General features: G+C 37.7%; 1 protein-coding gene across 2 annotated transcripts in view; it reads right to left on the bottom strand.

Annotated features, from left to right (window-relative positions):
• The window catches only part of DOCK1 (dedicator of cytokinesis 1), a 443,954-nt gene that overhangs the window by 375,362 nt on the left and 44,233 nt on the right, over positions 1–24,359 (bottom strand). For both annotated transcript variants that reach the window (XM_081328492.1, XM_081328491.1), the window contains exons 2-6: positions 19,014–19,097; positions 12,741–12,781; positions 11,689–11,744; positions 6,689–6,785; positions 2,690–2,838 (exon numbers count right to left, since the gene is read on the bottom strand). In XM_081328492.1, coding sequence (XP_081184618.1) covers positions 2,690–2,838; positions 6,689–6,785; positions 11,689–11,744; positions 12,741–12,781; positions 19,014–19,097 — 427 coding nt within the window. The remainder of the gene's footprint in view (positions 1–2,689; positions 2,839–6,688; positions 6,786–11,688; positions 11,745–12,740; positions 12,782–19,013; positions 19,098–24,359) is intronic.

The following is a 24,359-nucleotide window of genomic DNA, read 5'->3' as shown; positions in this document are numbered from 1 at the left end:
GGTTGCAAAAGTGATCACATGACCCTGGGATACTACAACCGTCATAAAGATGAGTCAGTTGCCAAGCCTCTGGATTTTGATCATGTGACCATGTGGATACTGTAATGGTCATAAGTATGAAAAACGGTTGTAAGTCACTTTTTCCAGTGCTGTGGGAACTTTGAACATCACTAAATGAACTGTTGTAAGTCGAAGACTACCTGTATTTAAAAAAACGACCTTATAGTATTTCTCAAAAAGAATGGGAGAGGGAAAGAGTGATCTGTATTTTTCACATAGCATTTACTAAAGGCATTATAAATGTTTATGTCTAGAAATAGCCAAACTGAAATTCTCAATGTTTGATTCATTGCGGGAAAGCATCAATGCATATTTGCACTAAACAAGAATGGCAGTATTTTATGGTATGCAATACGCACAGAAATTCAAACTCATTTGTCCCAATTCTAAAGGATACATAGCAATCATTTAATTATTCCATGAAAACAATAATGAAAAAAAAGATACATATAACGTTTCAACATTTAGCACCTGGAAGTTGAATAGCTAGTTCCTTATCCAGATGGCTAAATAATATAGCCAACAAATAATGCTGACAACTTCTGGTAAATTGTATGAAAAAGAAAATATTGAATCTTGACTGTAAATGTTCTACAACATAATGGTGTTAACAAAAAATTTTTATAACCATTTCTGAGATGGAAAACCGAAAGGCAACAATTTCCACTGATCTCCAGAAAGCCAAATAAATAAATAAACAAGTATAAACAAAGCAGCTTCTGGTACTCCCCACCATTTTTCATGTGCTCATTATAAAGCAAAATGTTTAAAATGCTTAAATTGTCCTTCAATTTATTTGCCTTAAGGTAAGTCTGTCTCCATTATTTTTCCCCTTACAATAAAAACTTTTCCAAGCCTTACAGAAAACACAGTCAAAGAACTCTAAAACATATTAAAAATGTAGTTCATGCAAGGTACTGACTAGGCCAGTGGTGGCGAACCTATGGTACGCGTGCCAGAGGTGGCACTCAAAGCCCTCTTTGTGGACACGCGTGTCATGTCCCGGAGATGGCAACCGTCCCTCTTCAACCAGCTGCCCAAGGTCCCACATGGCTGGCTGCATCCCAGCACAGCTGGTTTCCCTCCCCCCCTGTCCCGTCCCTCCTGGCCTCACATGCTCTCCTTTTCCCGGGCATTAGCTGTCCAGAATGCGCCAGTTGAGGAGCCGGCAGGCTGTGGCTGCTGACAGACACCGTCAGTCCCCATGCACTCGCTGGCCTCTGTGTGGGGGGGCTGATGGTGTCAGGCAGTAGCTGCCCTGGTCCCTACTTCACCTTGCCTTGCCCCACAGCAATTGGCATACCCACCTTGCCTCACCCCGCAGGACGAGCCTCTGGCCAACTGCCCCACCTGGCAGAGACCCCCTGGATCTCCTCCAACCCTGCCTGGCCCCCACAGGCATCCCTCCCCACGAGCAACATCGAGGTGACCATGCCCAATTTGGCCACACCCATTCAGTCTGCCATGACCACCACAGTCACGCCCACCCAGTGGGCCACGTCCCACCTGGCACCCAGTGATAAATAAGTGGGTTTTGGGTTGCAGTTTGGGCACTCAGTCTTTAAAAGGTTCGCCATCACTGGAATAGGCCTACTGAATCTTAAAGTTGCCTTGCATAACTGTCATCTCAAATGTATCTCAAAATCTCTTTTATGCGATGGCAATTATGAAAAATCTAGGCATAAAGAAAGGAGAGGGGCTGCTTTTGAAGAAAACAAGTTCAGTTATAATTATCATTTCACTAGAAATACCAAAGAAACTTCCACAGATCAACACATTCTGAAAACCACTGCTATGTTGCAAAGTCTCCAAATTTGATTATGTGAAACAATTTACTTTTCTTCTAAGCAGCCAGAAGAATAACATGGTCATTGATTTATCTGTGTGTATGTGTGTCTGAGTGTATATATGTGCATACATACTGTAGATACGTATACACATATATGTTGAGAAATTCTGTCTTCTAATTGTGAGATATTGTTTAGCATAGCCAGATGTGCCATTTAAGCCTGGAGATTATTTATAGACATTAGAACAACTGACTGCCAACCAGGTGATTAAATTTATTGTAGAATTTTTATTATGGTCTTTTAACTTGACGTGGGCCGTCCTGAAAATGGTCAAAATCTTTTTTGCAAATTGGTCAGTTAAAGTTAATAGATTTTATTACTTCTCAAGCATTTATGAAATCTATTTATAGTTATCTTATCTAAATGACAATTGTAGTTTATTACTGAAGCTGGGGATCTGAAATAATTAATTAATTGTGTGCATTTTATCTTAGAACATATTATTTAGATCCAAAATCATTGCATAGCTGTAGTTTTGAAGTGACCACAATTTTGGATATACAAGTAATAAATAAAAATCCTTTACACATTATTTTGGCTGAATTCTGCACGGAACAAAAATACATTTGGAAAACTGTATCTTAAAACACTTTCTCTCTAAGCAATTAAGAAAGAGGCTACTTTGATTCTGTAAATGATATTAACACTGCAGTATAAATGTTTTTAATGGACATATAATATATGGTATATAAACAGGAACATGAAGATCATCAAAGCAAAAAAATAATAATAATAAAAACAAGGAAATATATGCATGTTTCAAACTAGTCATCACAAACCTGTTTCCATAATCAATCTTTGCCGTGACTTTCTTCTTTAGCTCTTTGAGCTCATCTTGGGGAAGTGTTCCAGACAGTATTTGTGATCGCCATTCAATAAGATCATATATCATATGTCTTACATTACGAAACATTTCTCTGTTGTCTTGCTGTATGATAAGAATACATGTTAGTTCTCTCATGATCACCTTTCTTTATGTAGAAATATACAAGTATGAACCTTCCCACCGGAGTGGTCCCTATTTTTCTACTTGCATTTTTACGTGCTTTCGAACTGCTCCTCGGACAAGCGCTGGCTCTTCGGCTTTGAAACGGAGATGAGCACCGGCCCCTAGAGTCGGAAACGACTAGCACGCATGTGCGGGGGAACCTTTACCTTTACCATTTTATACAAGTATGAACAATGTAAATCAGAAGTAAAAGGTACGTATGGAAGCAGGTTTCTATAACTTCAGTATGAACTTTATTATTTGACCCTGTAGGTCATCATTTCTTATCCCAAACCATTTATATTTCATCATCAGATGGGGAAATATTACACATGAAATCAATCACAAGTAACTCCTCTGTGACCCAAGAATCAGTAGTCCAGTAAAAATTAAAACTACCGTAGTTTCCGGTGTATAAGACGACTTTTTAACCCATGAAAATCTTCTCAAAAGTCAGGGGTCGTCTTATATGCCGGGTTCTGAAACTTTAGGGACAGGGCTGGCTGGAAAACCTGGAGTGGATCTTCCATTTAGTCTGCGCAGGGAAAGCGGGACCAATTGGAATAGAAGCTGCAGTCTGTGATTTTATACAGGCTGGGGTCTGGGCGTCTTTCCTTCTAAAGTTGAAGAGCAGCTGTAGGCAGGTGGGGAATGCAAGAGCAACTTGAAAGGCAGGTGGGGAATGCCGTAGCCAGAGCAGCTGCTTAGCTCTAAGGACACATTTGACTCAGGAACTGAGCGGGCTGGCTGGAAAACCTGGAGCGGATCTCCCATTTGGTCTTTTTTTTTTAATCCCATTTATATCTCGCCCTTCTCCGAAGACTCAGGGCGGCTTACAATTTAAAGCGCAAATCAATGTGCTTAGCAATAGCCTTCATTCTATGTATATGCCTGCTTATTAGAGCTTTCACACACACCCCCACGAGCAGCATTATTACAAAGTCAGCTTATTGCTCCCAACAATCTGAGTCCTCATTTTACCTACCTCGGAAGGATGGAAGGCTGACTCAACCTTGAGCCTGGTGGGATGCGAACCTACACTAATTGCAGGCAGCTGGTGTTACTTAAGGCTCTGCGCAGTGAAAGCTTTAGAGTGAATTAGGAAAAGTGAAAAAGTGAATTAGGAAAATAGGAAACGGTTGCTGGAATTGGGTATGTGTAGTTTAACGAAGAGAAGGGTGAGGGGTGACATGATAGCAGTGATCCAATATCTCAGGGGCTGCCACAAAGAAGAGGGAGCCAAGCTATTCTCCAAAGCACCTGAAAGCAGGACAAGAAGCAATGGATGGAAACTAGTCAAGGAGAGAAGCAACCTAGAACTAAGGAGAAACTTCCTGACAGTTAGAACAATTAACCAGTGGAACAACCTGCCTCCAGAAGTGGTAAATGCTCCAACACTGGAAGTTTTTAAGAAGAGACTGGACAGCCATTTGTCTGAAATAGTATAGGGTTTCCTGCCTTAGCAGGGGGTTGGACTAGATGACCTCCAAGGTCCCTTCCAACTTCTTCTTCTTCTTCTTCTTATTCTTATTCTTCTTCTTCTTCTTCTTCTTCTTCTTATTATTATTATTATTAAAGTTTAATCCACATGCACTGTTTTATGTTTACATGTTTGATGACAAACAGCCTTATGTTTATAAGTGACAGTTTTCCTACTAAGTACCTGCATGTCATAAGCATTTGAATTAAAATTACCATATTAAAATCAAATCTGATGTTTTTTAATTTTTATTTGGTGTGCGTTGGAAGAGGGGTAGTCTTATACGGCGAGTATAGCCCAAACCCTATAATTTAACAGGAAATGTAGGGGGTCGTCTTATACGCCCAGTCATCTTATACGCCGGAAAATATGGTATTCATTTGCTAAAAAGCTGTTAATGAGTATTTTGAATTAAGTCTTCAGGAGAAGATAGATTTAGGTTCAAGTACTGTACTCTAAGTGACACGGTGGCTCAGTGGGTTAGGACACTGAGCTTGTCGATCAGATGGTCGGCAGTTTGGCGGGTTGAATCCCGAGTGCCGCATAACAGAGTGAGCGTGTTACTTGTTCCAGCTTCTGCCAACCTACCAGTTCGAAAGCACGTAAAAATGCAAGTAGAAAAATAGGGACCACTACGGTGGGAAGGTAACAGCGTTCTGTGCGCCCTTGGCGTCTAGTCATGCCGGCCACATGACCACGGAGACGTCCTTGGACAAGCGCTGGCTCTTTGGCATTGAAACAGAGATGAGCACCGGCCCCCAGAGTTGGAAACGACTAGCACGCATGTACGGGGGAACCTTTACCTTTACCTTACTGTACTCTATCATGAGAAGGAATTTCAAGTGGGCTACTTTTTTTAAAAAAAAAGCTGTGATTCTTTCATTCTACATTCCTCATTTATTTTTATAAACTTTTAACTTGTTTTTCTTCTGCAAGGGATGACATCTTAGCAAGATATTTGACATACAGGCTTACAATAATCTTCATGAAATTAGAAATGGACAAAATTATTATCTTAGTCATGATCAAAAGATCCTCAGTTGGACCAGCTACTTTACATGCACATAAAGGTGCATAAAAATGACAATCAGCAGTATGGATTTAAACAGCATATAAAATATAGTTATCTGACAGTGGTGTATTATTTGGTCCAAAGGGACTAGTTCTTACAGAGGACATCCATGCCTCACAATAGAATCAGACAGAACAAGCGCTCACTGACAGTTGGAATTCTGTTACAATTAGTTGGGCTGTCTGATGTAAGACCTAATATTTGTTGACTGTTAGTCTAAGCAAATCTAGGTTATATAATTAATTATTAATAGTGGAATGCCTTCCAAGTCATATATAGATGATACACATCACGGCATAAAACTAAGCAGCATTAAGAAAAGAAGAAAGCAAGTTAACTGATACATTTTCTTCACCTCAGCAGGAAAGGGAAAAGAATATTTGGTTAAAAAAAATTTTTGATGCAATATCCAGCAATAAAATTGCACATATAAGGTCTGATGTACATAGAAATCCAGAAATGAAGACTGTCTTGGCTATATCTGGATGCCTTTATCCTCTGGGTATTTTTGACATTAACACAAGTTACAGAATTAAATTCACAAATTAACCTCAGTTCTTTTTAATCTACTATAATTTCCTCTCTATTTCTCTATATTCTGTACTGATCAGAATGCCCTGAGAATATTGTGTCCCGTTCTAGACACTACACTTTAGGAAGGACACTGACATATATAGGTATGTCCAGAAGAGACCAACCAAAGAGAATGATTGAAAGCTTTGAATATGCTTAGCATGGAAAAAAGACTATGGGGACTCATAATAGCTATATTCACGTATTTGAAAGTCTGTCACATAGAAGGCAAGGAAATTGTTCCAGTTGTTCCAAATGAATTTAAATTCCAAGGAAGTAGATTTCAACTGGACATAAAGAAAAATGAATCAGGATGGCCAAGAAGATGGTGACTTCTCCTATTCCTTCCAGTAGTTCCATTCTACAAGCACATTAAACTTCCTTAACTAGAGACAATCCACAGACCTTTTTACCTAATACAACTGTAGAACAGTAGTAAGTTTTGAGTAGTGATTCACAGGTCTGCAGTATGGATTGTCTTTTTAATAGGGAATAAAAGAGTTTCTCCCTGGGAAAGTTAATATGCAAAGCATATTCCTTTTCTTCAGCAATTATTTCAAATCACTGGCATGTACTTAATTGGTTTCTTTAGCTTGGCTGGTTTATAGATTAAACTCTTTGGTTATTCTACAAAGAAGCATTCCAAATAAACCTACAATACTTACAATATAAAGCTGTCGCCATATTGTGGACCATTCCCGTAGTGTAGAGGTAACCTCCTGAATAAGTGGTAGTTCACTTGGTATAACAGTTTCATGTTGTCTAAGAATTATGGAAATACCACAAAAGGGGGGGGGGACAGAAAACATAGGACAATGTATTAATCATCAATATATTAAATGTATTTAACATACTATCATTTATAGTATTCCAGATTATATTTTACTTAACAATTCATAAACATGGCTTGTAAAAAAATATGCTTCTAAAGTTTAAAATATTAATAGGTAAAGAGATATTACTTGGTATTATTTATTATAATATAAATATTAAAACTGTATGAAATAGCAAGGGCCTTTTGTTTTAAAACATTCCAGTGTGGCAAATCTCCATAGAATAAAATTTTCTGTGTTGTTTTGAATTCCATATGGAATAAAAATCTCAAAATTGTTATCCCACAGGAAGAACTGAATGAGAATGAAACAAGCCTTTTGCTCCCTTATTTTTCTCCACAACCACTCAATTAGTTTGGTGGTATTCTATGCTGAGGACTCTGTATGACTTAGCCTACAGAAAAACTGTCCCTTGTTGTGGTTATTATGGTTATTAAAAAAATACTGTCAAAAATAATGAAAATATATTTTCAAACGCATTGTTTCTGCTCCTTATACAACCAATAAACAATGATATCTTACGGATTCACTTTTTCACAGCCTATGAAAAACAACAGCGCAAACATTATCTTCCTAATGCATAAGTACAATCTACCCTTGTTAATTTGGCAGCATTTAACAAATTAAAGTAACACAGTCTGTGTATTTAACACCTTACAATCTGAAAAACTACAAGACAATCAGACAGGTAAGACCACTTTTTATCAGTTTTCATGCTTAGGATCATTTATCCAGTATTGTCTTTAATTGTAAGCAAGACAACACTGATTAACCGGCCCAGACATATCAACAAATGGAACCCAAAATCAAAGTATCTCCTTCTGAGCAAACGCTTAAATAATTGCTGATGTTGCTGTCATCCCCTTCTCCTTTCAATTAGTCTTATCCAACGGTACCAGATAGGGACCTATCTCTGTTATAGCAAAGGAGAGAGGGGGAATGGAAAACAAAGCCAATCGCAACTTAAGAAACAAAGAACAAAACAGAATGTGAAAGTTGAATTAAAAATGGACCGGTTTAGTCCCAAATTCAAAGCAGTGAGTTTTATTTCAAGGTAAGAGGAAAATTCTTTGAATACCAACTTTTTGAACTCAATACCTACTCCAGGCATGAGCTTAGAACATTCTGCATATTCCTACTAAACGTATTTAGCATTGTAAAGAATTGGCTCAGTCCCAAATGCTGAACAAAATCCTTTGTCGTTTTAAAGATAAAGGAATTTATTTTGCAAGATTCTATCACTTTGCCTCTGCAAATCTTCACTCAAATAATGCATCACTAGAGCTGCATATAATTGCTATATATAACATTAATTGAAGATGTTTTGCAATCAGTCAAGAAAAGCACCATTATACAATAATCAAATGATTTGCATTTTTATAATTTTGATATATAAAGACTATAAAAATAAATCAGACTGTCTCTTTAATCAAATTAGCTCTTAACTTTTTTATTGTTAGCTGACCACTATAGAGCCTTATCAAATTCCATTGAACTATAAGTGAATTTCATCATCAATTTAACAAAAACCATAAAATACCATCTGAATACCATGAAAAATAATCTTCAATACAGAAAAATAACACATGGGAAAGACACGGTTTTAGAAGCGATGGTTGCTATTTCAGCGTAGGTGTTTGATGTCCGGCTTTCACATGACCAGACTCTGAAATGATGTACCCTGTGGAACAGCAGCCTGCCTCAGAGACCACTTGGAGCTGATTTGGCTGCAGAGCCTGTGGAGCAGCTGGAATCACTAGAAGATGAAGGGTTTGATCCAAGGCCTCTTCTAAAGCAGGTAGTGCTGAGTGAAGGACAAGAACAGAGGAGGTCTGCGCAGGTCTGCTCTGGGAGGCAAGGCCTTGTTCCCCCAGGTGATTGCTTGCACCCACTGGGACTAAATTTTAGGGTCATCATTAGAAACCAATACTTCATTCGGAACCGCCACTCTATTTACTAGAACCTCAGTCTGTTGTGACCTGACTCCTTCCTTATGGAAGCTCCCTGATTTTTGCTGATAACCTCTGAAGACTCTACAGTCTCTGGGGCTGTGTCCTGACAACACTTCAGCTTGCTAGAGCTTTTGCTTAATGGGTCTCAGGTTATAAATTTCCAATGGATTTGCAACTGTCTGAAATGGTGCCAGCATCTGTATGCCCGGCCTGTCACTAAGGTAATTTACTCAAAGCAAGTAAAGCCTGTGAACTGTTCTCCTTTGTGCATGTCTGTATTTGTGTGTCAGACTAGAGGGACACGACATTCTCTTTGCCATTGTTCTATCAGAAAAATAGAAGGAAAAGGCCAGGGATTGACAGTTTTTTTTCCTTTTCTCACATAGAGCCCTACTGCCAGTTTTTAAAACTCTCAGGTATTTCATCTGTCTTTTTTATTTTAGAATGGAATAGAATAAAATACTTAATAGAATAGAATACTTAATTCCTTGTGTGATTAGACACACAAGGAATTTCTCTCCGATGCAGAAGCTCTCAGTGTACATGCAAAGCAACAGAGGAACAATCATAATATAATATCAAAAAGAGCAGGTAGTATAGAACATGAAAAGGATAATAACAATTACAATAACAATAATAATACAGCCATATAACATGGGCAAATATACTTAAACATAAAACAATACTGTGAAGATTAGGTGTTCAGCAGAGTGATGGTACAAGGGGAAAAAACTGTCCTGTATCCAGATGTTTTGCCATGCAATGTTCTATAACAGCCTCCTGAGGGGAGGAGTTGAAACAGTTTATATCCAGGATGTAAGGGATCTGTAGATATTATCTCAGCCTGGCATCTGACCTGTGCAATATACAGGTCTTCAATGGAGGCAGGCAAAAAAAACAAAACATGTTTTTTTTCTGCAGTTTTAACTATCTGTTGGAGTCTGTATCTGTCCTGTTTAATTGCTGTACCAAATCAGAGAGTTATCAAAGTAGAGATGACAGACTCAATAATTCCTCTGCAGAATTATATCAATAGCTCCTGGGGCAGTCTGAAGAACGTTCTTTGCTGTGCTTGCTTAGTGACGGCTCTAATGTTAGGTGTCCCTTTCAAGTCCTGGGAGATTCTAGAACCCCTAAACTTGAAGGATTCTACTGCTGATATTGTGCTTCAAATATAGTAAGAGGTGGTAGAATTAGAGGGCTCTTCCTACAATCCACTCTCATCTCTACCGTTTTAAGCACGTTTAGCTCCAGATTGTTCCGGTTGTACCACAAGGCCAGTTGTTCAATCTCCCATCTATATGCAGATTCATCGCCGTCTCGAATGAGACCAATGACTGTTGTGTCATCTGCAAACTTCAGTACTTTAACCAAGGAGATCCTTGGAGATGCAGTCAATAGTGTAGAGAGAGAAGAGCAATAGAGACAGCAGTCAACCCTGGGTGGCACTTGTGCTAATTGACCTTCTTATTTTAGTGGTGTCCAGTGGTTAAGGCACTAGGCTAGAAAGCGGGAGACCATGAGTTCAAGTCCCAACTTAGGCATGAAAACCAGCAGGATGACATTGAGATTGAGCCAGTCACTCCTTCTCAGCCCAAACCATGTCACAGGTTGTTGTTGTGGGCACAATAGGAGGAGGATATGTGTTGGATATGTTTGCCACCTTGAATTATTTGTAAATACAATAAAGGAAGGAAGGAAGGAAGGAAGGAAGGAAGGAAGGAAGGAAGGAAGGAAGGAAGGAAGGAAGGAAGGAAGGAAGGAAGGAGAAGGAATAATTCTTCCCTATTCCATTGTCTAAACTATTGTCTAAGCCAGTGATGGCGAACCTTTTAGAGACCAAGTGCCCAAAAAATGGCCCTGCCTGCCCCCGCTCCACTCCAGCTCCACCCTGTCCCACCTGCTCCTCCCCCACCCCACCCCAGCCCCGCCCATCCACAGGGCCACCCACTACCTTCACAGATTGCCCAGGCAGTCCAGCAGCGCCATGGCGGCCATGCTCTCGGCCCGCGCCCCGCAGCAGCATCTACGTACAACAGGGTACGAGGGTGGAGTCTTGTCCCTGCTGCCTGGCTGCCATGGGGCTGGGGAAATGGCGCGCATGCCCACAAAGAGGGCTCTGAGTGCTGCCTCTGGCACTAGTGCCATTGGTTCACCACCACTGGTCTAAGCTATGTGGCCACATAGAGCCTGCCAAGCCCCTTGTGCATAAATAAATAAATTCGCTGCCCCAAACATAGTTGTGACAGGAAAGATTTGCCTCTACCCAGAAAGACACATTGCCAAGGCATTTCCAAATCTTCCAGGCCTCATCAATGCTGCAAATTCCAGCCCTGATGATGTTCGACTAGCCACCACAAAATTGATTGGTGCACCAAATATTCCTTTGCGGCCCATGATAATTTTTAATTTATCAAAGTGCTCCTCTCCCCTCTATAAGTTCTGTAGTCATGACGTAAACCAATACAGTTTGAAGCAAATATTATTCTTAATCAGAAGAGGTCATTCTGCTTGGAAACCTTGTTTCTGTTTCCCTATGCTGCCCATGGAAATATATAAACTAAAGAGCAGTTTCATAAACATTGATACGTGCTGTACATAGGTTTTCAGGGAATATCAACTAGGGAAATTAAATTTCACACTAATGGTTTACTCAACTAAAGTATCTTAATATTGTATAACAAAACATGGGGGGGGCAAATGCAAATCAAGCTGTTGATGTCTAACATTATTCCTCTTGTCATTTTGTTACCATGATATTCATAATTACAAAATAAATGTCAGACTTCATTTTTTCTGCACACTCATATTTATATTCAAAATGTATTAAAAATCATATAATTGATATTTTCATCTATTATTTTTAAGCCCAAAACTTACCCTTTTCCTTCGACTATTGCTTCTTTAAGTTGTATATACGAAGCAGGAAAAATTCCCTTTTAAGTAAGAAAAATAAATTCATTACTACTTATTTACCAAATGTCCAGTAGAGTTTTTAATTATAACCTTTTTCTAGTGATCCATTTTGAAATACAAATACCACCAGAACAATTGGCTCAAATAATAAGATAGATAATCTGAAATATCAGGAGAATCTCAAATAAGACCATTCTATTCTAAGTGTTGGTCTATGATGATCCATTATACTTTTTCCCTAACTTTTGGATGATCTATGAAAAGTGTTCAGTAAGATTTTCTTTATAAAAACCAACAGCCTTACTGAGCCTTTGGTTATAATTTTAAAGAACGTTTCATTGATAATAATCAATTTCAGAGCTAATAACAGTTTTGTTCCCAAAAAATTGCTGTACTCTTGAACAATGAGGTAAAACAAGCCTTATGTTCTACTCCATCAACTTTCTTTCTGCTATGCATCTAGGGAAAAAGTTTGGAATTTTTATTTCCACTTTAGGCTACCTAATGTTGAACTGATGCACTGTAACACTGAATAAAAGCTTATATCACATTAACAAGCCTTCATTCCATAAGCTCCCTCTCCTTATCCTTATAAACTGTGAGTCATCATCAATTTCTAATATATTTTAATAATTATCCAATTTAAGAAGGAAGCCATTTCAATTAAATGTGTTCCTTTTACACTGAAGCCCAGAATTTCAAATTATTTTTAAAGAAAAATATATAAGTACAAATAAGGGCTAGTAATCAATCTTGTTTGTTTGAGAAGAGATATAAAATATAATGGATCTACCTACTACTATTTAAGAAGTAAATACAACAAATTCATGTTATTTGTTTGAAAAAAAACTAATGTTATAATTAATAGCACTAAATTAAAAGTTTTATTTCATCAACAACATTTCTGCTTTATCTAAAAAGTTTCAAACTATAATAAAACACTTTGGGGATTACTATAAATGCCTATACTTTTTTTAAAAAAAGTGACGTCACTAATACAGAAACAAAATACTTACTTTTTTTGATTTTTTCCTCAAAGTATAACCTCTGTACCAACCTAAAAAATAAAATGTCTTAATAAGTTTCAATAAACTAATTGGAAAATAAGATTGCCCAAATATATTACCATTCATAATTGTGATGTATCTTTGAAATATAAGAGCACTTTATTAACAGTTATTAATTTCCTGGTTTCTGGTTCCTTACTGAAAAATGATAGATGGACAGGTATCTGAGAAAACGCCTTTATTTTAATTTATTCAGCATAATTGTATTAAAAATAAAGATTCAACTTCCCCTCTCCAAAGGCAATAATTCCCATTGCCCAGCAAAACCAGAAGCATGCTTTACAGCCCTCTAAGTGGTTTACAGAGTCAGCATATTGTCCCCAACAATCTGGGTCCTCATTTTACTGACCTTGGAAGGATGGAAGGCTGAGTCCATCCTGAACCATTCAGAATCGAACACCTGGTGTGAGGAGTGAGTTAGCCAGCAGTACTGCATTCTAACTACTGAGCCACCACAGCTCTGGCACTGGGCCAAGGACCAGGCGTTGGGGACTCCTGGTTTATAGCAAGTTATTTAAAATCTATACAAGATGTATACTGAAATATTTTGCTCAAACAAATATGTGATACCCAATCTAAATTCTACTTCTATTCTCCTCACATCCTTCTGCATGGATAAGGCCTTTCCCTCTCCCATTGTTAACTCTACAGTGGTACCTATGAGATATTTCTCAGATAGCCTTCACTGGCTATATATATTTACAGTATAGTTATTTCAGCTTATTAAAACTTTTCTCACATTTGTGGAAACAACATGCCATACTTGAGAAATAAAGTGGTAATGTCTCATTCACTGCGTCCCAATCTGCAACTCATCTGCAAGTGATCAGCATCATGTGTTTTTATTGCTGGCAAGCTCATTCTGGTTTAGGATAATTTTTTAATTAAAATAAAATCTCACAAACAATAAACATTCAGAATCATAGTGCTATGTCAGACAAATTGGAGATCTTTCACACAAAATATATCCATTCAGCCTAGATTTGGCAAGAAACTTTGCACTGTAAGCTGTTATATATGCCAGGCTCAGGCCCAGGGAGTTCAAACAAATGAGAGTTTACTGAATGATTACCCGTTCTGTAATCATTGTTACAGTTTTTGAAATTTGTTGCTGTTTCATTTCCATATTCTCCCTCTATCTCTGATTGTATCCTTTTATATTTTTTTCCTCCCGATATTTCTCTTTCCATTCTTTTCTCTTTCCTTTATTCCTTTTTAATTGGTTGCTTCTTGAAAGGAGTTCCACATTTAATATATTGTTTTTAGTTTTCTCTCTCCGTCATGACTCAGGCTCAGGATTCAAGATTCTGAATCTGAATCTAGAAGAAACTACTCAAGCTAAACCTATGGAATGTCAATCTCAGGAGACACCAAGCCAATAATCACCTAAGACTGATTAATACAGGCACCTCCCAGACAACTTGAGCAGTCAGGTGAGGTTGATGTAGTGCCTTCCAGCCTGCCACCCATCCAGCAAGTATTGAGGAGAGAAGAGACTTTACATCAGGCTGCTTGTCAAGCAAGGGAGTAACACTGCTGAAAATAATCTGATCTCTCGCTCTTATGTGACTTTTTGTAAATTCTGTTCATATAATTCTGACCTTTGGATTGAATGACAAACAATGACATGGCTCTCAGAAGCTTGGACTTAATTTGGACTGTTCTTTGCATTCCCATTAAAAGCAATTTTTAAACATTTTTATTCTGGTTTGCATGCTTTTGTTATCTCTTAACCTATAGGAGATGACCAGGCTGAGCCTTAGAGAGAGGTCAAACGCATCATCAGTCATGAGTCACCTCCTGCCCACAAGAGGTCTAAGTCCAGCCCACCTTGAATTCCTTATTTACCACCAAATTGCTTTAACCTTTAGTAGTTCAGATTCTTAGAGAGCGCTTAAGTTTGCAATAAAATCTTTATATCCATTTGAACTGTCTGGATCTCTTGATTTTTCTGGTACTTGGCATGACCTTAAGTAAACTGTGAACCACCATAGCAATTGTGTTTAAGTGAGTAATTGAAAGCAGAAACAGGACACTCTTCCTCTTTTTTATTGCCACTCAGGAACCTTGGCTACAGTACTATTGCAGGTGGAAGGCAAACAGAGAAGAGAGAATTTTATTCTGTAATCTAAAGGTTATCTTAAATATCAACACATCAACTGATTTACTTTGGAGTATTCTAGCAAGAGGGTTGCAATTAAAATAGAATGAACAAGCTGCCCTTCTCCTGAAAATATATTCATTTGCTGAAACATTAAGGAACAAGGTCAAAACTGCTAATATAAATCATATACAGTACATTTTATATTAGCAAATTATATTTGCTAATATAAAATGTATTATATTCAGTACAGATCACAGTAATTGGTGATATTATGGTTGGATATACAGAACAATTATATGTGGACTTAAATAAAGAGTGGTTTAATATTATGCATCTCAGCATATGCCAAGGAATCATTATGATATTGTCAGAATATTATCTTAATCCTAATAACAATCCCCTTCTTCCCCACAGAAAAACTCCTATTGCAATCAGTCTTACCAAAGGCTAACACAGGGGTAGGCAACCTTGGCTCTTTTATGACTTATGGACTTCAACTCCCAGAATGGCTGGCTCAGGAATTCTGGGAGTTGAAGTCCATGAGTCATAAAAGAGCCAAGGTTGCCTACCCCTGGGCTAACATTATGGACATCAGAATTAACAGGAAGCACAGCTGAGGAAGAATATATTTTCTCTTTTCACAGCCATAGACTGTCTTTCTCTTATTTCACAGTTGCAACCTACGGTTGGAAAAAAAATAGCTAAATGCCGAATTAAGCTCAAATCAGTATCAAAAAGCAAACAAACAAAAAACCTGAGCCACAGTCTCCATTTTATAGATCTATATCTATATAAATGAATCAGTTCCAGAAGCTAGGTGTGCATTATAAATCGCAATGAGAACTGTATATATGAACCAATTATATCCAAACACTGACTGAAGCAAGTAACTAAATGTCTTCCCTTTTAAAAAAGATAAATAATTTATTATGGTACCTAATCACCTTTCTACATATTATAAACCAATATCAATTTGAATTTTGCATACAGATTTTTTTTTAAGGAGGAGGACATGATTTAGCCCTAGTCTTGTAAGGAAACTTCCATTCTGGGATTATGATTCCATTTTTCCAAGTGTTTAAATCCATATATAAATGACTGACATTTAGTATAAGAAGTTGAAAAAAATATAAGGCAATGGCAAAACATCACCACACTATTTCCAAAAAAAAAAATTACAGTTGCAAGAAAAAGTATGTGAACCCTTTGGGATTACGTGGAGTTTTGCATGAGTTGGCCATAAAATGCGCTCTAAACGTCATGTAAGTCACAACAATACAAAAACACAGTCTGCTTAAAATAATACTACACAAACATTGGCTATTGTCATGTTTTAATTGAACATAAGATGGAAACATTCACAGTGCACTCCTTTGGCAGCAATAACCTCAACCAAACGTTTCCTGTAGTTGCAGATCAGACCTGCACAACGATCTGAAGTAATTTTGGACCACTCCTCTGCACAAAACTGTTTCAGTGTAGCAATATTCTTGGGATGTCTGGTGTGAATTGCTCTCTTAAGGTCATGCCACAGCATTTCAATTGGGTTGAGGTCAGGACTCTGACTGGGCCACTCCAGAAGGCGTATTCTGTTCTGTTGAAGCCATTGTTTTGTTGAACTACTTGTATGCTTTGGGTCATTGTCCTGTTGCATCACCCATCCTCTGCGGAGCTTCAGTTGGCAGACAGATGGTCATACGTTTTCCTGCAAAATGTCCTGATAAACTATGGAATTCATTTTCCCATCAATGACAACAATCCGTCCAGGCCCTGAGGCAGCAAAGCAGCCCCAAACCATGATGCTCCCTCCGCCATGTTTTACAGTGGGGATGAGGTTTTGATGTTGGTGTGCTGTGCCTTTTTTTCTCCACACATAGTGTTGTGTGTTTTCCCCAAACAACTCAAATTTGGTTTCATCTGTCCACAGTATATTTTGCCAGTAGTGCTGTGGAACATCCAGGTGCTCTTTTGCAAACGTCAAACGTGCTGCAATATTTTTTTTTGGACAGCAATGGCTTCCTCTGTGGTGTCCTCCCATGTACTCCATTCTTGTTTAATGTTTTCCTTATTGTAGATGTGTCAACAAAAATGTTAGCATGTGCCAGAGATTTCTGTAGGTCTTTAGCTGACACTCTAGGATTCTTCTTTACCTCATTAAGCATTATGCGCTGTGCTCTTGCAGTCATTTTTACAGGACGACCACGCCTAGGGAGAGTAGCAACAGTGCTAAACTTTCTCCATTTGTAGACAGTCTGTCTTACCGTGGACACATGAACATCAAGGCTTTTGGAGATACTTTTGTAACCCTTTCCAGCTTCATGCAAGTCAACAATTCTTGATCGTAGGTCTTCTGAGAGCTCTTTTCTGAGAGGCATGGTTCACATCAGATAGTGCTTCTTGAGACCAGTAAACCCAAAACAGGTGTGTGTTTTTAAAGGGCAGGACAGCTGTCAGCAACACATCCAATATCATCACACTGGTTGGAGTCAAGGTTGGCTCACTCCTGGCTCCAATTAGCTCTTGGAGAAGTCATTAGGCTAGGGGTTCACATACTTTTTCCACCCTGCACTGTGAATGTTTCCATCTTATGTTCAATTAAAACATGACAACAGCTAATGTTTGTGTAGTATTATTTTAAGCAGACTGTGTTTTTCTATTGTTGTGACTTAGATGACGTTTAGAGTGCATTTTATGGCCAATTCATGCAAAACTCCATGTAATCCCAAAGGGTTCACATACTTTTTCTTGCAACTGTACATGTCATATCCACAAAGTCATGAGGAGTTGAGCTAAAAGACATATTTTTCTCTTATTGTAGTTTAGAAATAGTACAAAGAAGTAATTAAATTAAAACAGAGTTACATAGGTACATTTATGCACATAAGACCATTAGAATGACATAGAATCCATGAGCGTAAACCATACATTCAGAATCTAATTTATGCTGCCACTCAGCACATAACTATCATCATTATGCAGCAATGAAACAATGAAGCTTGACTTTTAGAAAAAAACATATAGAAAATGAAGGTGGAAATACATATCATTTGCCACCCAAAAGACACATTACTGTATATATCATAAGCAAGCAGTCTTTCCTAGCTTACACAGTACTGTATCAGTGGAAACATCTTCCATTTATGTCTAAAAGTTAGAGGAAGAGGAGCAAAGGAAGAGCAAGCAAATGTATATACTGATGAGAAAGAAAATAATTCTAGCAAGTTTCCTGGGAGGGGGTAGGAGAGGTACCGGTAATAGAGAGAATCAATAAAATTGTTAAAGGATTCCATCACTGCATTTGCAGATAAAAGGAGACTAAAAATATAATACATTCAAAGGTAGGCAAGCACAGCTGGATACAAGAGGAAGAATAAAGAAATTGTATCCTATCCTATCCTATCCTATCCTATCCTATCCTATCCTATCCTATCCTATCCTATCCTATCCTATCCTATCATCTTATCTTACTGAAAATTCCTGGCTACTAGTCCCTATTCAAGAATGGAAAATTTAACTTTGGCAAATCACTTTCACAGAGCTGCTAAGAAAACAAAATGGAGAGGCCTCTGTATACATTTCATTAATTAAACATCTCGCAATAGTAAACATTCCCGCTGCTTTAATTTACGATGAAGAAAATGCATATAAAAAGTTATTTCTGAAATAGCTGACTACCATGTATTTTTTTTACAAAGGAGTATAAGTAATTTAGACGATAAGTATCTTTTAGATTTTCAGCATTTACGATTAACCCCTTTTAAAAGATGGATTCTATTTATTATGTGCAAGGGTACCAAGAATATCTATCACCTTTCTAACTCCTTAACCGATACCACCAGAGATCCATACAAATTAAGGTACACAAACATTAATCATCGGGGAGGGGGGGTTGTCAGAAAAAGAAAAAAATACATTTGCATCTTACAAAGGTTATTCATCAATTATAACATGCCTGTTTAAAGTGTAGTGACTGTTAATTTTAGTGCCCATTTAAATGTTTCAATATTTCATTAAGTCTCAAAATAGAACCAGTTTTCCAAAATAAGCAAGACACACTAAGCCAAAATAATGATAATGATTGTGAGAATGATTATGAAACAAGCATTTGTTCCACTTGCCTTCATGTGTTTCTAGTATGTGCATGGTGTCTCCTATTTGTAGTGACAGCTCATCTGGACCCCGGGCATCATAATTATAGAATGCTAAAAGGGAGAAGAAGAAAAAAAAGATCATTATTTTAGCATTTTAAAAAATGCCAGGGGGAAAAAACCACACCAAATGAGCAAAAACTTTAGACACAAACTTATTTATAGCTATTATTGAAAGCACTCTAACCAAAGTCCCCCAAACATTTATTTGTGAAATTTATACACCACCCATTTCACTACCTAAGTAACTTTGTAAAATAAAGTGTTTTTTTTAAAAAGGCAAAGGATACCAAGTTGTACATGTCCATCCTGGGTGATGCTGTGGTTGCACTGCCCTGGACAGACTCAAAGGATAAAGTGGGATAGGCCCACAGCCACCCTGGTAGCCCTGAACTCTCAAGCTGCTTCCAAGATCCACCCTAGGGATGGCAAATGGAAGTCCCCCAAGATTTCAAGCCTGGGGATCCTCACAGCCAACCCCCAGCTGGCCTCCAGCAGTTCAGGCAGGGAGGTAGCTATGCAGCAGGAAAGTTGATAAGCAGCTTTTGAAGCATATCTTCAAAAACAGAATCTTATACCAGCAACTTGTGGAGCAGCACCACTGAAGATCAACAGAGATTCCCAAATGACTGCTACCCTGCCCCTCCAGCCCTGAAGTCTTGGCTGGTGCCATACACAAAATCCAGCTGGGCACATTTCAGAAAGGGGATATACTGAGAGAATATCAAATTTAACTTCCTGTACAGATGAACAGTAGAGGACAGGAAGGCCAGGAAGGCCTGGAGGAACATTGTCCATAGGGTCGCGATGGGTCGGACACGACTTCGCAACTAACAACAACAACAACAACAACAGATGAATTCAGCTTAATACATTAACAGTGACTCTTATATATGTTTATACAAAAGTAAGTTCTGTTAAGTATCAGGTAAATAGATACGTGAGATCGAATTTGAGTTGGTCACCAGAACCAGAGATTTACTCCTGGGACACATATATTTGCCTTAATTCGTGAAACAGATATGTATTTCCACTAGAAAATATCAATTGCATTAGTACTTTCACTGAAAACCATGTATGAAAAATATTAATCTAGTAAATATAAAGTGGACCTTGGTAATCTGGAACAGGTCTCCCTCTACACCTTCCTTCATTTGAAGCTCATTCAAGGATATTTGATTTGGATTACACACACACAGACACACACAGACACAGACACACACAGACACAGACACACACAGACACAGACACACAGACACAGACACACAGACACAGACACACAGACACACACACAGACACACACAGACACACACAGAGACACACACACAGACACACACACAGACACACACACACACACACACACACAGAGACACACACACACACACACATATATTCATTCAAAAAGCAAATCCGAACCCACAATGATAACGAGGCACAACCACAAAACAGAGACCTAACTACAGCTGCAACATCAGCCACTTTAAACCCCTCCAAACCACACAATAAGCAAACTGACACCCACTATAAAAACATGGCACCACCACAAACACGAAGCCGAACAAAAGCAGCACAACTCACCAGCTTGGCAGCTGAGACCAGCCCACCCACTCAAAACACACCCCCACCCAATCAGAACACACCCACCATTCAAAACACACTCCCACCCAATCAGAACACACTTACTCCCCCACCCAATCAGAGCACACCTCCACCCACAGAACACACCCCCTCTGGCAGTTTAAAAAAGAGGAACAAACAGCCACATGCTTCTCCCAGAAGAAGGAAGCAGAAGCCACCAGCCTGATGACGACGGATAGGATTCCGTCGAAACGTCGGCCCTACACCTTTAGTTCTACGCGGGGAAAAACCCGAATAACCAAAGATCCACATACGAACACCTGCGAAAACCTCAGAAAACATATATATATATATATATATATATATATATATATATATATATATATATATATATATATATATATATATATATATATATATATATATATATATATATATATATATATATATATATATATATATATATATATATATATATATATATATATATATATATAATATCCCTAATAAATAATAATAATCCTTCATAATCCCGCATACAGATACTTTCCTAGCATTCAGATATGAGGATTATTCCCACTTTCAAGAAAATTGTTTAAGGCCACTCTCAAAGATCTCATGATAGTAGTATAGAGGGCTTCTTCTTGTTCTTGTTCTTTACCTGGTTTCATCTTTAAAAGAAACTGGGGGTGGGGGAAGCCTTTAGATTTGGGAATGTTATTAATATGTCTCATCATATCCTTGTCACTTAATTCTAAGTAAGAGACTAATAATCTTGAATGCTGCCAAAATTAAATAACAGGTTGAATCAGCACGATCAAATTGATATTAAATCCAGGCAACCATGGACAGCTGATCAATATAAAGCAGGCTAGGGGACTGCAGTTTAGCTTGTTGTCAACTGAGATGTACATCATGGTATTGTGGGATTTACATGGAAATTACTGTTTGTCAGGGCAGAGGTTCACTAGGCCAATAATCAACAGTCACCTAGCTTTATGACTGAGTGATTCAAGGCTAAATTGTAGAAGTAAGAACTAATAATTACAACAACAGCAACAATTCTCTATGACCGTAGCACTTTTTTTTAAATTATAGAAGTGCTAAGAAAAAGCCAAAATGTATATATATTAATGTAATGTAAATAAATAATTCTTATATCTGATCACATATCCATAACAAAAACTTGATAATACAATGCTTAAACATGACTTGTAGACTCAAACATAAAATATTAATTTCATAAGTAAGTCAGTATAAACAGACATATTTGACTGAGATTCTAGATCAGACATGTCAAACTCGTGATGTCATGTGACATCGCGCAACGTATTGGAGCTTTTCCCCCATTGCTGGCAATGGGGTGGGCACGGTTTCCTGGTGATGCGTCCAGCCCATGGGCCGGCAGTTTGACACCCCTGTTCTAGATTATTTCTATGCAGATATTTCTTTCTGTACACTTCTACTGAATGCTTAATGGTTCTGCTTTTTGTACATAGCAACTATGCACAAAACATCAAAATCTGTAATATTTTAAACTAGAAATTATCATATCAGTGATTTGAGCACAAAACAAACCATGTATATCCTGAAACGTTGGGCGGGGAGGGGTCTTTCAACATTTTTTTTTTTAAAAAGTTGCCTCTTACAAATAATTGTTTTTTATGAGTGTAAATTTTTAAACTTTTGCTTGTAAATTGCTTTTGTTTTAGTTTTCTGACTATTCACCTGAGTGATTCATACCCCAAAATTGCAAGTGATTAATCTGCATCCCACTGATGATGCTGTCCTTCTTTTCAGAATAATTGCCCAATCGGACGAAGAAGAAAATGACAAAGTAGTGCATTTTCTCCAGAAGCCTATCAGACTTTTCTGACTGTAAGAACAATAAAGATTGGCAGCATTGTACATGCATAGATCCTGCCATCAAATAACAAAGGGTACTTCTGGATGCCAATTTTGCTTATGAAAGAACTACAAAATGTACTCTGTAGGGAAGATTACTTATTAGAGATTAATCTTACGAGAGATGAATCTCAATCACTTGATTAAATTCCTTTCTTTGGGACCACTTTCAGTCAGTGTAGGTTTGAGGGTAGAGCTTGCTCCATGGGGCCTTTCTCCCTCTGTTCAACATCTACACAAAACTGTTGAGTGAAGTCATCTAACCATATGTGGTTCAGAATCATCAGTATGCTATTGATAACCAATTATTTCTTTCAACTCCAGGCCAGGCAAGTAAGATTATCAAAGTCCAATCCCCATACCTGCACATTGTGAGAAGCTAGATGGGAGAAACAATATCCTACTATCATCTGTACCTAGACCAGGTGGCTGTGGGTTCAGGTAGTCCCCAACTTACCACCATGGATTATTCAAGGTTACAGCAGTGTTGAGCGAAAGAACCTACGACCAATACATATCATCAGGCTATCCTGGAATGTTCTTCCAAATTATCTAGGGTATTTGTTTCACCAAATTAATTGCTCAGCTCATCAGCAAGTCCTTCTGAAAAATAATTCTATCCCCTATTTCTGGCAAATATTTTAAATCCAATATGTATGCCCACATTCTATGCTGATCATGCTTAGTTTGCAGGTTTCATGGTTGATGGTCATGTGTCTTACATCGTCATCAAAGAGCTTCCAAATTTTAACTGAAATTTTGATAATCATCCAGTACTGGTTCAACATCCTCAATAATAGGTATGGCCCAATTTTCTCCAACCTTCCTTTTCTACCTTGTCTGGAAGAAATTTTGATATGGAAGCCTACTTCCATGTCCAGTAGTGATCATATATACCAATCAATTGGCTTCTGAAATGAGACACAATCCATTATCAAGCCTTAATTCCCTCTAATATAAACACATTTGGGTATTTTTAAATAAACAGGTTATCTAAGAAAAATTGAAAATAAACAAAGCACAAAATTTTATTTCTTCAAAAAACAACTTCAAAGGTATATACAATGAATACAAAATATTCAGAAGATAAAAACCTTCTATGGATAGTTTTTGACAGCATTCGTCTTCATTTTCTTAATAGCTTTAAAAAAAAGCTACATCAGCATTTTCTCTAGTCATTCTTTTCAATTCCTCTCTCTTATCTTCTCACAAAATCATGAAAAGTGTGGCCTGCCAACACAGCTTTAAATTAACATTTGAAATGGTGCTTTCTCCCTTTAAAAATAAAACAAAAATTCTCTCTTCTTAGATCATTTTTAGAGAAGCACAAAATTGCTACAGATGTATTTTCAACTGAGTCACTTCCTCATTACATGCACATTGTAACAGAACTGTCTTAATAGAATTTCATTCTACATATGCCTTCTCTGGAGCAAGTCATTACTTGCTTCAGAGTTCTCTGATTTAAAAGTAGTTATTCCAAATGCAAGCTTACCTCAGAGTAAGTCCTATTAAATTCCTTAGGGCCAATTTCTGATAAGGCATGTACAAGATTTCACATCAATATATAAAGTCTCCATGAAAGGGTGACATTAATGCCCTTCTTACTCATCAGAATTAAAAAAAAATTCTGCTCATAACACAACTGTAAATCTTACTAAACATCATTTCAAAATACAAAATTTAAAAGGCATCACAAAAACCAACTGTACAGTTCAATATGTTGAACAAGCAAAAATATAACACAGAGGACAACCTAGCCTACTTTTGTTCAACTTGGTCCCTTTTTTGTTGTGTTGAATCATAACTCAATCAGTCTGGCTTGTTCCTTTT

The sequence above is a fragment of the Vipera berus genome (genome assembly GCF_964194415.1).
Source record: "Vipera berus genome assembly, chromosome: 5".
Lineage (NCBI taxonomy): Eukaryota > Metazoa > Chordata > Lepidosauria > Squamata > Viperidae > Vipera > Vipera berus.
The sequence above is the reverse complement of the archived record's forward strand: the minus strand, read 5'-3'. Positions and strand labels throughout refer to the sequence as shown.